At 35.4% G+C, this 15,949-nt stretch overlaps 1 protein-coding gene across 1 annotated transcript in view; it reads left to right on the top strand.

Moving 5' to 3' along the window:
* Window positions 1-15,949, top strand: part of LOC111513750 (O-acyltransferase like protein) — a 36,059-nt gene that overhangs the window by 9,405 nt on the left and 10,705 nt on the right. Inside the window, exons 2-9 of the mRNA XM_074180907.1 lie at window positions 493-635; window positions 3,791-4,023; window positions 5,749-5,852; window positions 7,868-8,061; window positions 8,127-8,299; window positions 10,622-10,793; window positions 13,724-13,917; window positions 14,490-14,634. Of these exons, the coding sequence (XP_074037008.1) occupies window positions 493-635; window positions 3,791-4,023; window positions 5,749-5,852; window positions 7,868-8,061; window positions 8,127-8,299; window positions 10,622-10,793; window positions 13,724-13,917; window positions 14,490-14,634 (1,358 nt within the window). The remainder of the gene's footprint in view (window positions 1-492; window positions 636-3,790; window positions 4,024-5,748; window positions 5,853-7,867; window positions 8,062-8,126; window positions 8,300-10,621; window positions 10,794-13,723; window positions 13,918-14,489; window positions 14,635-15,949) is intronic.

Raw genomic sequence — 15,949 nt, 5'->3', positions numbered from 1 at the left:
CGCTCCAACTTAGGAAGAGGAATGAAATACTCTGAAAAAAATTCCGATTTTCAGTTATGGAATATCATTGACTTTAGGTCGATGATGGCCACTATCTTGCACTGACGAGTGGCTAATGAGCCCGAAACCGATCTACAAGTGTGCCCGTTCCAAAATTGAAGGTCGACTCTTTCAGTTGTATTGCCAATTGCATGTGCAAGAAATTTTCTGTGAAGATTCTTGCACTGACGCCTGTCGGATATCATCCAACGCCCTTCGTTGTATTAGCTAGGGAAGTAGTTGTTTTCTGATAGGCATCAGTCCATTCAACTTACTGTGTAGGTATATCCGAGACTGGCTTGAACGTTCAAAGTTCATTTCTTTAGATTTGTTTACTGAATGTGTTGAATGAATGTGTTCAATTTGATCAAGCATGTGATTTCACAAAAGAATATAGAAGAAGTTATGCACATAGACAATTTCTTTGAATCATTTCACTAATTATCATTTCAGGTGATGCATTATATGGTTTGCCGCCAATCTTTCACATCGATGACTACGAAGAATGTAAGAGAACAGGAAAATTGTTTTGCCGACTGTCCATTGTTCTCAAACCAAACGGAACTAATGCATCTACCCATTGGAAATTGATTGAGGTCAGTATTTTGGAATGGGTGTGTTTCTGATGGCAACTGATTTTAAGAAAAACAAGTTTGTCTCTTCGTCTCAGTATCAGGTTGAAGCCTCCAGTTTTAAGAAAGAAAGTTGTTGATTGACAACTGAAACATTCAATGTAATACAAGGTGCTCTCCGATATCACTCTGTTGCCATTTCGCCACTATCCAAATTTTTCTTCAAGATGGCTGGCCTAGTACAGTCTAAAATAATAATTTGACCACAATTGTTTTCTCTAATACTAGGTGAATCTGAACGAAACTGAACATTCTTTTCAGTCAAGAGTGTACAACATCATGTGCATCATCATGGGTGCAGCATCATGGGTTTCTTCTAGTAGTGACAATATGCAAAACATTGTATTTGGACGCCGACAAACACGACTTGACTTGGCCAGTTATTCCTCCTTAGTCTATTATCGATTACTATTACAAGATCTCCTGGTTCGAATGTATTGCCTTTTCTCAACCATTTTGTTCTTTTCGTTAAAGTGGGTAGGTATTCTCGAACCCAACGCTTTCAAAAATTGTCAGCGAGCTTTCATTGCTTTCTCAAATCAATTTTCTCGTCAAAAATATTTGGTGATTTGACTGAGCTTGATGTTCCAATAAGGAAATGGTTTGGTGTAATACTCTGTAGATCTTCAGATACGTTGTTGATATGTACGTAAGCGGTCTATTTACTATGTTCTCAGCTCCGGCAATCAGGGTTGTTAGTACTTTAGGCTCTACGAGGCATTTTCTTGTCGTGTCTCGACAAGAGGCGACACAAACTACAATTTCGTAGACAAAACTCGGGACAAGACAAGACAATAACTTCAATATATAGATAGCTATGGAAATACTTTTTGAACATTGAGAATATTATTTTCGTTACAAATTGATTATGTTCGTTTATACAGTGTGTGCGATTTCAAACCTCAACACCCTGTTATTTTGTAACCCATTAACCGATTTTCAAAAATGACAATTTTAAATTATGGTACTCTATTCAAATATGTTGATATATATGAATTATTTTCATTTTCAAGGCTTACTATGACCTGCAAAATGGATCGAAATTTCTAAAAGGACCATTAGGCATTTTTTTATCGAAAAAGTGGATAATCCATTCGATTTAGGCATATTTCGAACTCATGGATTCTGAGTTTGAGCCCAATATCTCCTGAAGGGTGTTAGTTATATGAAAACAAATTTTCAAACCCATGATTTTTTGACTGACTCTGTATGAAAGTCTATGAACTTTACAGAAAAGATGAAGTAACTATTCAATGAAATAATACTTCGCATACTCGGCTACGAAGTTTTATAGGTTGTAATCGTTTCATGGAGTTGTATCTAGTTTAATTAAAATCAACAAGTCAAAAGTTGAAAACGTGTTTTTAATTTTAGAAAAATTACCAACAACAGGAATAAATTGAATGATAAATGGTACAGTTTTTTGAGGCACTGGAGTTTTCAATATATCCTCCTTCAAGCTCTATACACTTTTCATAACGTCGTCTCAAATTCTGGCGGGTCTTTCTCAATTGGCCTGGTGTAATTTCACCACACTTTTGCCTCATCCTCTCCTTCAATTCGTAAAAATTTCGTAGTCTATTTCTATAAACATTTTCTTTCAAATATCTCCACAGACAAAAATCTAATGGAGTCAGGCCTGGTGATCGAGGCGGCCAATAAATATAAGGGCTGTTCCTTTCAATCCATCTTCCTTGGATGTTTTCATCAAGATATTACCGCATAGCAATCATATTGTGAATGGAGGCACCGTCTAGCTGGAATATAACATTTCGACGTTATTCAATCCTTAGTTCTTTCATGAAATCCCAGAATTTCGTAGTAAAAAAATTATAAAATCTTCCACCATTTAGTGTGTTTTCAAAAAATACTGGACCTATAATACGGTTTTGGAATATTCACCTTGGCACAATAAACAGAACTCCAATCTTCTCATCGCCTCTTTCTAACGTGTGCATGATTTTCGTTTTGAAGCAAATTACTTCATTTTTTTCCAAACATGTACGTATTTTAGATATGCTAACGTGTAAATCTCGTGAAATCTGCCGCAAGCTATTTTAATGGTTTTCTTTTCCGTCAATCTCTATATTCCCTTTTGGTCTCGGTACATGTACTTTCCCTTTTCTATTGAATAACGTATTGATCCTGGAGACGGTTGTATGGTGAGTTGGTTACGATCTGGATGTCTTCTGTTGAATTCTTCTACGGTCATTATCACTATCTCAATTCTCTCGACTAAGTTGAGATATACCATTTTAAACACTCCTAAAACCCTTTTATAACTCTCTTCACCAAATACTCGTAGAAAGCGTTTGAGAATACCTAACTGTCAAAATTATAACAACAAAAAATTAGAGAACTTAATTTCGAAGCCTGCTATGAAAAACAGTTTCTGGCTTATTGATCTAATCATATGAATATGCCGTATGAAATGAAATCATGAGAATTTTGCCAAAATCTGTCACCGGGTTGGAACAAATGTTTTAAAAAACCATATAAGGTATTTTCACAATCGTTGATTGACTATTTATTATACCAAAAAGTCAAACGATAAGGATGAAACATTCTAAATTTTTGATTTTTAGGGACATCTATCTGTACCAGTTACGATGATAAAACTTCGTGTTTGAATATTTCATGTGTTTTTCATTTCAATGACCACTTCACCTTTCCTTTGAAGTATACAGTTTGTTATACAGGGTTAGTCAAAAAATCATGAATTTGGGAATTTGTCATCATATAACTAACGCAACTATAGTATGCTGAAACTTGGAATTTATTTGTTCGAAATATGCCCGAATCGAAGGGGCTTCCCACTTTTTCGATTGAAAAATGTCTAATCGCCCTTCTCGAAATTTCGACTCATTGAGTAGGTCATAGTAGGCCTTGAAAACAAAAAAAAAGTCCATGTCCATCAACATCTTTGAATAGAGCTCGTCGAGTCCTATAATTTGAAATTCTTATTTTTGAAAATTGATTCATGGGTTCCAAAATAACAGGGTGTTGCGGTTTGAAATCGCATACACAGTATAATAAACATTCCAATCATAGAGAAAGTCAGAATATCTTGACCAGATATAATCAAAGTACAGTCAAAAATAAATATTTTGATTGTCCAGGAATCGATCAAAAACAGAAGAACATACAACCATAACGAACTCTTTCACGCAATATGTGTAGACGATTTTTGTCCAGGAAGCAATTTAGACAGAAACAGTAATTTCCAAGAAGTAATGTCAGACTGTTATAGTCAAAAGTATGCCCGAATGGGATTGACGGCGACTATAACTTACTTCAATTGTTCCAATCACGATAATGTTTATAGAGCAAAAACCGGCGATTACATTTGGATGTAAGTATGAATCGAAATAATTTTTTAATGATAATATTGGCTGTTTCAAATTTTTGTCAGTTTTGATGTCATGTGTTTTGGTAGCTTCATATCTTGATAAATAATTATTCTATTACATCGAATTTTTCAAGCAATCTTTTAGTTATAATATATGTCAAGTGATTAACCTATTACCGAAAGAAATTCAGAACTTTCTGTTTTACGAAAAAAATTCAGACTCATTCCATTCGAAAGCCAACTCTAATTATAAACTGCCCTGCCCTATATATGTTCATCATTATGGGACCAGAATGAGTTTCAGTAATAGACGTCTTCTCCAGCATCATAATAAATATGTAGCACTTTCTTTTTGTCTTAGCTTAGGTAGAATGATAAACCAACCTTTCCAACAATTACCCAGCAACTACACTTCAGGAATGTACCCCTGGTAGTAGGAGAATGGATACTCAAGATGCTCTCTAGTGAGCAATAAGTATCAATGTAGAAGACATTACAGTGAGAGGACTGGTCATGAAGGGATGTCCACAGGGAGGGGTCTTATCACCCCTTCTCTGGAACATAGTTCTGGATACCCTGATTAATCACCTCAACAATAATGGATTCTACACAATTGTATATGCAGATTACATAGTTATCTTGCAGACCGGAAAATTTATGAACACACTGTGTGATAGAGAGCAGGATGGGCTCAAATTAATAGAAACATGGTGTAAGGAACACTCAATGTCGATCAATCCCAAGAAGACTGAGATGGTCCTTTTCACCAGGAAAAGAAGTTTATAGGGCTTAAAACCCCCCGAAATTTCCAAAAGCAAACTAAACTTCTCTGAAGAGGTGAATTATCTTGGTACTATCTTGGACAGGAAGCTTACACGGAACTCTCACCTACAGAGTAGAGCAAAAAGAGCACATGTGGCTTATGAGCAATGTCGGAGTACAGTGGGACGAGCATGGGGTCTTTCAAACAACGGCCATCCAAAAATTATATCAAATACAGCGACTGGCTTGTTTAAACATCACAAGAGCCATGAGAACAACACCAACCGCGGCAATAGTATTAATTACAGGTCTGACCCCTCTGAACGTGTACATTAAGAAGGTTGCCTTAATGTCCATGTTACGATTGCGCATGGCTGGTGTAAACATCGAAGTAGGAATGGGTCAATTGGGGCTGAACCTATGGTAAGAGGCGCTTACCGCGCAACCTCTGCTGCACCTCTCGCCAACCAACTACTCTTTTTCAAGCACTAGGATAACTTCCTCATCGGAAAAACCTGGCCTATTGTGAGGAAATTCAGGAAATTCAAAATTAAACGAATTGAACGTCATGAAGTTCTGCCTCCCCCAACATGCTTCCCACAGCTCCCGCCAACTCTGTTGATGGGAGCTTCCGGTGAGGAAGTTATCCAACCATTTGGATAACTTCCTCACCGGTAGAACCTTTGTCAATCAAGACCAGTCAAAAACGATCTTCGTCGACTTCATCGATCCCGAGCTCCACATTTTTGAACTGACGGAATGAATCGATTCGTGTTAAGTTGGGAAAATTGCACTGATTCAAATGATGCTCATTTCGTTCAAATTTCATGAGTGTCTGAGATATTATAGCTTGAAGTGAAAACGGACAAAACTTTTGGAACAACCCAATAATATTCACTCTGAGCTCAAAGAAAGAGTGAAATTGAAGAGATTCGGTCTTCCAATAACTTTTTTTTTCAATTTCAGGATATTTATCATATTATACTTGATGTATGTAGGGTTTGCGTCATACTGGGACTATCAGAGATACTCACAGAAGACAGAAATATGCAAAGTAACACATAGCTTCGGTAAGTTCATAATTTTTATATCTAGGACAAGACACTGGTAATGTAACTTCATTTGACATATTATTCCTATCAGCTCGAATGAGGGGTGTCCGGCTATAGTTCTTTAAAGTTTTTCTAATTTCAAACTCGTTTGATATTATTTTCTAGATGGAAAACCCTATGTTTTTGTCTGTTCTGTAGGTACAGCATCGCGAAGTTATATTTTCAATAGTTTTTTTTTACCTAAATATCGCTAGTTCATTCTACTAATTTTCAATGCATGTATTATAAGTCAATTTACGGTTGGATAATATACAGGGTATCAGTTTGAAAACTTCCACCCTTGATATTTTCCTTCCAGAAACAATATAAGGAATCGAAAAAACAGGTCAGTTTTATTGTCAAGGGAGACACTTTCAAGGAGTATTCGTAGACCTCGTGGTTCAACCCCGTAGGAGGGGTAGATGTTACCATTACAATTTTAAATGGGAAGGGGGGTTAAGTGGCACATCATTGTGATTGGCGTTCAATTCTGCTTTCTTCTGGTACCCTATGTTATGGGAATTTTCCAAAAAATAGCGTTCTAAACTAACAGATGTAAATATTAGTGCACCTATACTGAGATTCATGGTTTGACCAGAACTGGTAAAGGTATTAGGTGGTACAATCTAAACCTTTATTCATTAGGGGTAACATTAGCCATAAGCTCTAATGAATTCACATCAAAAAGTAGTCTAATAGTGAAATGTAGACGGTAGTAAATTTGCGTTTAGTAAATGCTGAATTTTCAATTCTTATGGCAGAAAGTGTACAGATAGCCGTCCTTTCCTGTTATTTCTGCTGTGAATAGTTTCTGTTTTGACACAAAAAATTGGTTCGCAAATTTGAACGATGTATATTGTGCATACAGTTGTACCTGTTGGGCTGTTTAGTGATTACTTCAATAATTGTATGAGAGTGTAAAAATATCCTTCAAGACAGAAATGAAATGATTATAATTTATGAAGGAGTTGGAAAGTGCGTACGAAGGGCGGCATGTCTTTTTACCGAAAGACTTCCAAATTGTGGTGTGAGTCACCGGTATGTGCTTGATTTGGTGAATAAGTATTACGAAACTAGTTCAGTGACAAATAAAAAAAGAAATAACCTCAGAGTACTGAATGAAGCAGCTCAAACTGAAGTTTTGGGAACATTTGCTGCAGAGACCACGAGCTCCGTACGATCAGTACAGACGAAAATGACACGCTAGACTGTAAGAACAGCATTGAAGATGCATGAATTTCATCCTTTTAGTAAGTGATGGCGTTCCATGTTAAAGCACAATATTTCCAGTTTAATTGCTGAGCAAGAACTGCATAGAATGTACAAACTCGACACTTTCAATTATTCATTTTAGCCGAAAACCTACAGTTTGTAAAAAACTTTATGAAAGATTAGTTACCGTTTTTGCAGGCTTCGTTCAACCCATAGAAATCTACAGGGTTGTCGAGTGTACCAATTTAATCGAAATTAAACGACCTCATGCATTTATTTTTATGATATTTAGTATGTTATAAAAATATCCCTGGACTTTTCCGATGTGTGTATATAGTCGATCACAAACAAATCCTAAATCGGATTAAAAACACAACTGCGCTCTTTTGTCGAATACTTTGGTTCAGTTTCATTCTAAATACGATTCATTTCCGTGAACAATTTCTTTCTCTTACACTTTACAAACTTTGGGTTTCAAATTCACTTACCAAGCAGAGAGCACATGAATATGGCAAGTGGCATCTTGGCGAATCGTCGTGATAATGTCAAAGACGAATGAATGTACAACCAGGATGACACTTCAGCATGTGTTACCAACCGTGATGGATGTTTTCTGTGTTTTCAACCTTCCAGAATTTATGAATTTTCTGTACCAAATGGAACGAAATAAAAAAAATATATATAATTTTTATCTATAAATGATGAATATTTATTGCAAGAGCCAGACTCTAGAATAGGGCTGATAGGCTGTTTGTGTCATTAGCTGTTTTTTTCTGTTCAAGGTGAATCATTTCTGATTCCATTCTCTCTAATAAACAATTGGAACAAATTGAAGAAGATCAACACCAGTCCAGATTTCCAGAAACTCAAATCCATGCAAGGAATTCGCTTTTATAATATGCTGCTGATCATTTTCTGTCACACTTATTCAAGTTATATTGGAGGATACGTTCTGAATACAGATTACATTGACAATGTTAGTAGTGATAAACCCGTAAATGTGTTTTAGTTTTGAATGAATATATTTTTCATATTTTTCAGATTCCGAACAATCCAATAAGGCTAGCTGTGAGAAACTTGATGGTGTTTTTGGTACAGACGTTTTTTCTGTTTTCGTCGTTTTTATTGTCATATCACGTTTTTCAAATGATGGATGGTAGAAATACCTATAACAAAAAGTTCATTTTATTGACATTTCTAAACAGATATCTGAGGTAAATAATACACTCTCAATTTTACATCGTAGGCAGAAAAAAGGTAGTTAAAGAGGGTTATTTATATCAACTCCTATTTTATCAGGTATCACAATTCATAAAATGAAATAGTGAACTATATTTAATGAACTATTCAACAATCACTTGAAATGAAACAACGGTAGTATTCACTCAAACAAAAAAGTATTATCTTTCTCTGGCTCTTTTTTTGTATTATACCTTTCAAACTAATTGATATTCTCACTATGTGGAGTATACTACTTATCAGTTGATATTTCACGAACGTCCATAATTATCACAAAAATTTTTTACTCTTCTCGTCGTTCGCATTGAAATTGAATAATGATAAAATACTTGGGAAAAAAATGTTCTGCCTTACTACGTCTTAATTTGTATACAACAAAAATGTGGCAATTTTCATTAGAACAAGTTGAAATGTCATAAGTTGTCAATTTGAAATTAATTTTGGATTCAATGATAAACTTTTTCAGTAGTGATCAGTCTATAATTATATTAAAAAAAACATGACAAGTCACTGAATCTCATAGAGCTTGTGCGTGACATTAATTGAATTACAAGTGTAGCATTAAAATACAATTTGAAATTATAGCAATGAAATACAATTGAATTTTTTGTGAATGATGTCAGTTAAGACAATATGAGTACTCAGGTACTCAGTACCTGAGTACTCATATTGTCAAAATCGGTTAAGTAATGTCAATTTCGAGAAGTTTCTTTTATCGGGTAATATGTCAAAATCGGTTAAGTAATGTCGAATTCGAAAATTTTCGTGAATATATTGAAATCAGTTCATTCTCTCTGATAATTAATTAATCTGATGTATGCAACTTGTAAGTTAGCGTAGAAGTTTTGAGTCTATGAGATAGTTGAAAACTATTATGTCCGTACAGTTCAACAATTTTTTCGCATTGAATTTGTAGGGTGCATACGATTTGACCATTTTGATACTATCAGGAAGTAGGTCATAAACTTTTGGTGCTAAAAATTCCACTGACCGTTGATCAATTTTTCGACACGTCGTTTCATTGATATATATTTTTTTTGTTCTAGTGTTGTGATAATGTTCAATTGCTTGTAATTTTGTTTCATTTCTGCGGATACCCATCAGAACCCGATAAGAAAAGATTTGTCTTATGTCGAAGTGTTATTTTCCAGAAATGATGAATTTATAATGAAAATTACAAATTTTCTTAACATAAACTTTATTTCTAATACGTTTACTACGACAGTAGTTTCTTCAGTTGGACTAGTTGTTCACATTGCATATTTCTGTATAATCTGAATGAATGAGTAAATTGGTAACAAAAGTTCAAAGATTGATGTTAATATGATGATGTTCATTATACTCGAAATCTCCATTGTATCTTGTATGTACTTTCAAAAGAAACATACTATGGAATCGTCATTATGATGTTGTTCATCAATTTCAAAACGTAAATCAGACGTTTCTAACGTATAGGTACCGAAAAAAATAATCACCTGGCTGGTTTATTTTTGGGAATCGAATCAACAGTTCCTGAATAATTCATATATTCATATTTGCTTTGACATTCTGTAAGCCAACGATGAGTATTATAATCTAAGATTTTCATTCTCTTGAATGATATTACAAGTGAATATGCAGAATGTACTATTCACTTTCCAAAAATGATGATTCTGTCTACAAATCAATTTTCGATTTCAAGAAAGGTTTCTGTATTAATTTTGTTCGAAGAAAAAACCTTTTGGATTTTCTGTGCATATTCATGAAAGAAGTTTCATCATTTTTCAAATTCATTGATGGTCATTTTCTTCATGAAAAAACAATTACCATTTCTCTACTTCAGAAGGTAGTGAATTGAACAATTTGGGTTTCAAAGTGATTCGATCTGATGAAAATTTCACTTTGTAGATTTAAATTGGCGGATGAAGCTATTTTGATTCAAAAAATCCTAGACACCAATGAAATAAAGAATCACAACAATTGTAAAGTTTTAAATGTTACACCACACTGGTTAAAGTGTTGATAATTCGATTTTATTACTATTGCTATGAATGAATTGCTATTGAATGAATAGAATAGGAAATTTGGAAGGTGAAACAGTATCACTTCGAAAAATGTGCAAAATTAAAAAATTGTTATACGAGAAAAATGTTGCATCTGTGGAAAAATATTTCATACTCCTTGAAATAATTTATTCAGAATTATTTTCAACATTTCTCCCAGTCTATAAAATTTTGTATTTCTGTTTTCAATATACTTACGAATTCAAAATGATTTACTCTGGATGAATGAAAAATGATAAAATTGATTTATCGTAGGATCATTCCACCCGTATTAGTAATGATAGGATTTGGATGTACAATATGGATAGTGAGCATGTTCTATGGACCAATCAAGGATTTATATTCTGATTTAGAGTATCAAAGGTGCCAGAAAAATTGGTGGACATCTGTTCTATTCATAAATAATCATTATAACCAGTATGACATGGTGAGTATAATAAAAATTGTAAATAATCTTCGACTTGTGATGCACCGTTTAGAACCTTTGGTGTAGTAATGAATATTACTGGAGTTTTATCACACACCGGCCCGTTATTTTAACATCATGATACGTGTTTCAAACACCAAGTGATCATCTTCAAGATGAGGAGTTTAATCTTCCTCTTGAGGATGATCACTTGGTGATTGAAACACGTGTTAATGTGTTGAAAATAATGATTTGGTGTTGTGACAGAACTCCAGTACCTAATATTCAATATTCTTCGAGTTGAATTATTGTAATACCTTATTCATTTTTGTGCTATTTCAGAGACCACTCTCATCATTGGATTTAAGAATGATGCACTTTAAACAAATTTAACCAAACACATTTTCGAGTAAGATGCTAGTCAGGCCTTGTATCTGATCGCTCCGATACTAACGAAGGAGGTTATCCTAGTGTCATTATCTGAAAAATAGTATGTGAATGTACAAAAAGTAGATTCTTCACTGTTCGAATCATAACACAATTTCAAAATGATAGCTGGATCTTTGAAAACCGATAATAGAAAGAGTTACTATAAAAAATCTACAAGTAGTTTATTGGTCGCAACAATTATATGTATGGATGAATTTGAAGTGTATGTGTTCATGCAGAAGTGAAGAATCTAGTTCTTACTTGTCTCCACTGTAACTTCACTGCAAAAATGTTCATATAGTAACATAATTCTGGTCATATTCTTAAGTATACATGCCCAATTGGAGATATATTTTACTTACATTCTCCATAGAGCACCATCTCTTCAATTGAATACTGAGAAGTCAAAAATTCTACTTTATTAGTGTGCCTGGAGAACTATAGTGTCTTCCAACAGGGATTTCCAAACTTTGACAATTGATAACGGCATCTTGTTGGACCTACATCTGCAATAATCGTGGATGGTTATAACATTCAACAGCACCTGCAAATGATGAAATTGTTTGATGAAAATGGATGTTCTTTCTAAGCAACGTACCTCACGCTTCACCCATTTCACGGTCGCCATAATCGTCCTACCAAGAGGACTATTTGCAATGTGGTGTATGAATTTGAGTCCACTGATTCAGTAAATGATCGACCAGTATATGTACGTCAACAAAACGCAAGATCTCCCGAAAACATCACTGCTGTCTGTGAGCGTGTGCAGGAGAATACGAGACAGTATATTTCGCATCGCTCACAAGAATTCGGCCTTTCGCAGATCACAACTTGGTGAATTTTACATCGTGACTTGGGCCTGCACCCGTACAAAATTTAACTGACCCAGGAACCGAAGGTAAACGACCATAGACAACGACATGTGTTCACTGAACACATGAGATCCAAAACCGTCCGATGCATCCCAAAAAAGTCACTGTTTGGTGTGGAATTTGAGCTGGCGGCTTTATCAATTCACATTTTTTTGAAAACGACGTTGACCAGGCCATCACTGGTAACGGCGAGCACTGTAGGTCAATGATTACCAAATTCTCTTGACCTGAATTGGATGATCTTGACATCAACGACATATGGTTTCAACAGGACGGCGCTACGTACCACAGAGCTCATGCCACATTGAATATTCTGCACGACCGATTAGAGGGCATGGTTATCTCACGTGGAGGTGATGTGATCTGGTGATCTGGTGATCACCGAGATTTCATGATTGAATTCTGTTAGACTTTTTCTTGTCCCAGGTGTATGCGAATGAGCCACAAGCTACAGCGGGCCTCACAGTTAACATAACCTATGCCATCGGTCGTGGAAAATTGGACATTTCGGAGGCGCTCCACCCAGAAGTGCCGTGACGGACATCTGTATCTGTAGAGTAGGGAGGGTGAGTGTAAGCCCACAGCAATTAGGCCACATTTGACCTATTGCACATCCTCTCTAGGAGTTGTCCTCCTAGGTCATCGTTCATCCTTTCATTTCCAGGAAGGTGGACAGGTCACTGGGAGACATCTCCTTTATATCGGCATGTGTAGGCCAAGACTCGCCGAACACACACTCTTATTGACGATAACTCCATGCACTCGCATAGGACATGCCTGACAGTATCATTTTCCTGTTCACACATCCTGCATAGAGGTGTGTCCACTAGCCCCTTATTATGGAGGTGTTTCCTTAGTTGACAGTGGCCAGTCAGAAATCCTACTGTTAAGCGTAGATTTTTCCTGGTCATCGTCAGCTATTTTTTCGGCGCCAGCTTCACAGGATCGCCCAAAGTAATCCTGGCAAGATTGCATCCTTTGATTCCATCCCATTGAGCATGGATGTAACATTTGGCTAGTTCTGCAATTGTCGAAGTCATCAGGCCGTAGGTGCCACTGGGTCCTAAAATTCTGAGTCCAGCCACTTCCTTGGCTAAAGAGTCGGCAATGCGATTACCTTCACTCCTGTGGTGCCCTTTAACCCACCTCAGGATAATATTATTATCTACCGAGGCTTTGGCTAAATCTTGGTGACATTCTAGTACTAGCCCTAAGGTAACACGTTGTCTGTTCAAGGCTAACGGACATTTGAACGATGTTATATTTCACACATAATGATTTCAATCGGTTTTTCGAACGAATGAAAATTTTTGATGATATCTCACACACACTTAACGAAAGACCTTATAGGATCCAACACTCTGGAATTGAGATAAGTTACAAATGTACACCAGATCTTCCTGAATATCGGTATTGCAGAAGAGTAGATCAACATTGAAATAGTAGGGATAATTATATCGGCATTTTTGTTTTCAATCGAAAGTAACAATATCCATCGACTATGTCTGAAGTTATATCAGACTTATATTAATCCCCTCTTTTCTATCCAATGATTTTTTTGAATACACCCATTGTCAAAATAATTGAAATTTGAATTGTATGATTGATTTAACCCTACACAATATCATTATGAATGGTAATTTCTTTCAGTGTCATTTCATTACATGGTACCTATCAGCTGATACCCAACTTTACGTGTTGTCTCTGATAATTTTGTCGATTATCTGGATGTTCAAGAGAAATACCGTCACAATTTTGGGGTCCTGTGTTGTTGTTGGAATTCTGATACCGACTGTGATATCTTATATCTATGATTTGGATTTCATTTATAGAATTACTCCAGAGTAAGTAGAAATAATAGACTTTGAGAAACTAAGTGAAATGCTGCTTGGAGGGGAAAGAGTTTGGGGTATTCTATGTTGTAGGTAGGTAGGTAAGTAGATCCAAAGTGACTGTTGCAACCTACCCCGTAGATAGATACGTAGGTCCAAAGTAACTAACACCTATTCAAATCACCCTTCATTTGAAGAGTGCAAGATTGGACAGGCAGAGTGTATACTTTGCTATCGTGGTCTTGAATTTCTTGTGAAGAATAATCCACTTCAATATTGATAGCCCTTGACACATTTTTCTCAATTGAGTGAAGACCTGATTCAAATAACATACTATTTTTGAGGGAAAATGAATTTTGGGTATTTTATGATGTTGGCAGGAAGGTTCAAAAACAGGTACCGAACCTTCACTGTAACCCGTTAGGGTTTTTTAGGGATCACAGCGAATGAATATCATTCCGAAGACTCTTCAGTTAATTAGTAGATATTGGGTTGATAGATGTTCAAGGTGCAAAAATCCTACCTCAATAACTTCATGATGTACTGAGATTTCAAATGAATAATTTTTATATTTATATTTGCAGGAATTCCAAGAATAATAAATTCAGGTCTTTTAATTTCAATGCCATATATTCGTCAAACTACGCCAACATGGCTACATATATGGTGGGCTTATGTTTTGGATATGTATATTCAAAAAGGAAAAATGGACATTTTTTTGTTAATACCGTAAGTATAATCAGTTTTTCATTCTTTTCTAAGATATTTTCGGGGTTTGCTGGCCGTCGTCTGCGGGTTTTCATGTCCGATGTGTCATCTACAACTGCGGTAGATATCATCAAACATGACGGAACATCTGACGAAGTGCTGTAGTTGTCTTAAGAAATAAATTCACATATAGGAGAAATCATTATTTGAAAATAACATGATAATATTATATCATATATCATAATATTCACGCAGTCATTGTTCACTGTGGTTCTGGCGTTGAATCTAGTCATTATTACGCCTTGGTCAAAGACGAAACGGATTGGTTTAAGTTTGACGATAGTCGTGTCACGGAGTGTTTTGGCGATGTATTGAATCTATTGGAGCCTCTGGAGACACCCTACATTTTGTTTTATGAGAGAGAGGACATTGTTAGATCAAGATAATAATAATAATAATAATAATAATAATAATATTTATTCACCATTTTTGATACACTTGGGTATATATGGTAAGTCAGTTGTACTACAGGCTAGTAAAGATAAAAAGAGTTGGAGATTGAACACAGAATCACCTCTAAATATACACATATACACATATATACACATACCTATATACACACATATACAAGTAAGCATAGATGCCCTCAAATTAACTAAACATTTACATCATTCACATAATTTAATCTAAATAAAATTTCGTCCACTGTGAATTTGATTGTTTGTGAGATTGTCAATTAAAAAATCTTGGTAACTGTAATAGCCTCTTTCTAAAAGCATAGTTTTAACATAATCATGGAATACCTTGTCACTTGTGATTTTTTTAACTTCATTTGGCAGCTTATTGAAGCACGTAATGGCATTATACTGAGGGGATTTTTTATAGCTTGTCATGAGATGCTGAGGGATTTTTAGAAGATCACCGTTTCTTGTATTATGACTGTGATCTGAAGCAGTCTTATCATATAATTTATTGTTTTGCCTAACAAATGAAATACATTTAAAAATGAAGATGGAAGGGGCTGTCAATATTTTTTTGTCTATAAAGACTGGCCGGCAGCTATCCCGGAAATCCATATTGAAGATTAGCCTTATGATACGTTTTTGTGCTATGAAGACTCTGGAAAAATCCCTTGCTCTGCCCCAAGCCATAATATTAAGACTTATATGAGGGTAGGCCATGGCATAATATATGCTGAGTAAGGCAGTTTCATCCAAACAGGATTTCAGCTGTTTTATGGCATAATATGCTCTATTTAACTTAGCACATATATAGTCCACCTGCCTTTCCCAATTTAGATTGGCGTCTAGGAACGTCCCTAAAAATTTCATTTCTT

The sequence above is a fragment of the Leptinotarsa decemlineata genome, unplaced genomic scaffold (genome assembly GCF_025532065.1).
Source record: "Leptinotarsa decemlineata unplaced genomic scaffold, Ldec_3_MD MMD2_tig00026307_RagTag_RagTag, whole genome shotgun sequence".
Lineage (NCBI taxonomy): Eukaryota > Metazoa > Arthropoda > Insecta > Coleoptera > Chrysomelidae > Leptinotarsa > Leptinotarsa decemlineata.
This window is presented reverse-complemented; position numbering and strand designations above follow the sequence as displayed.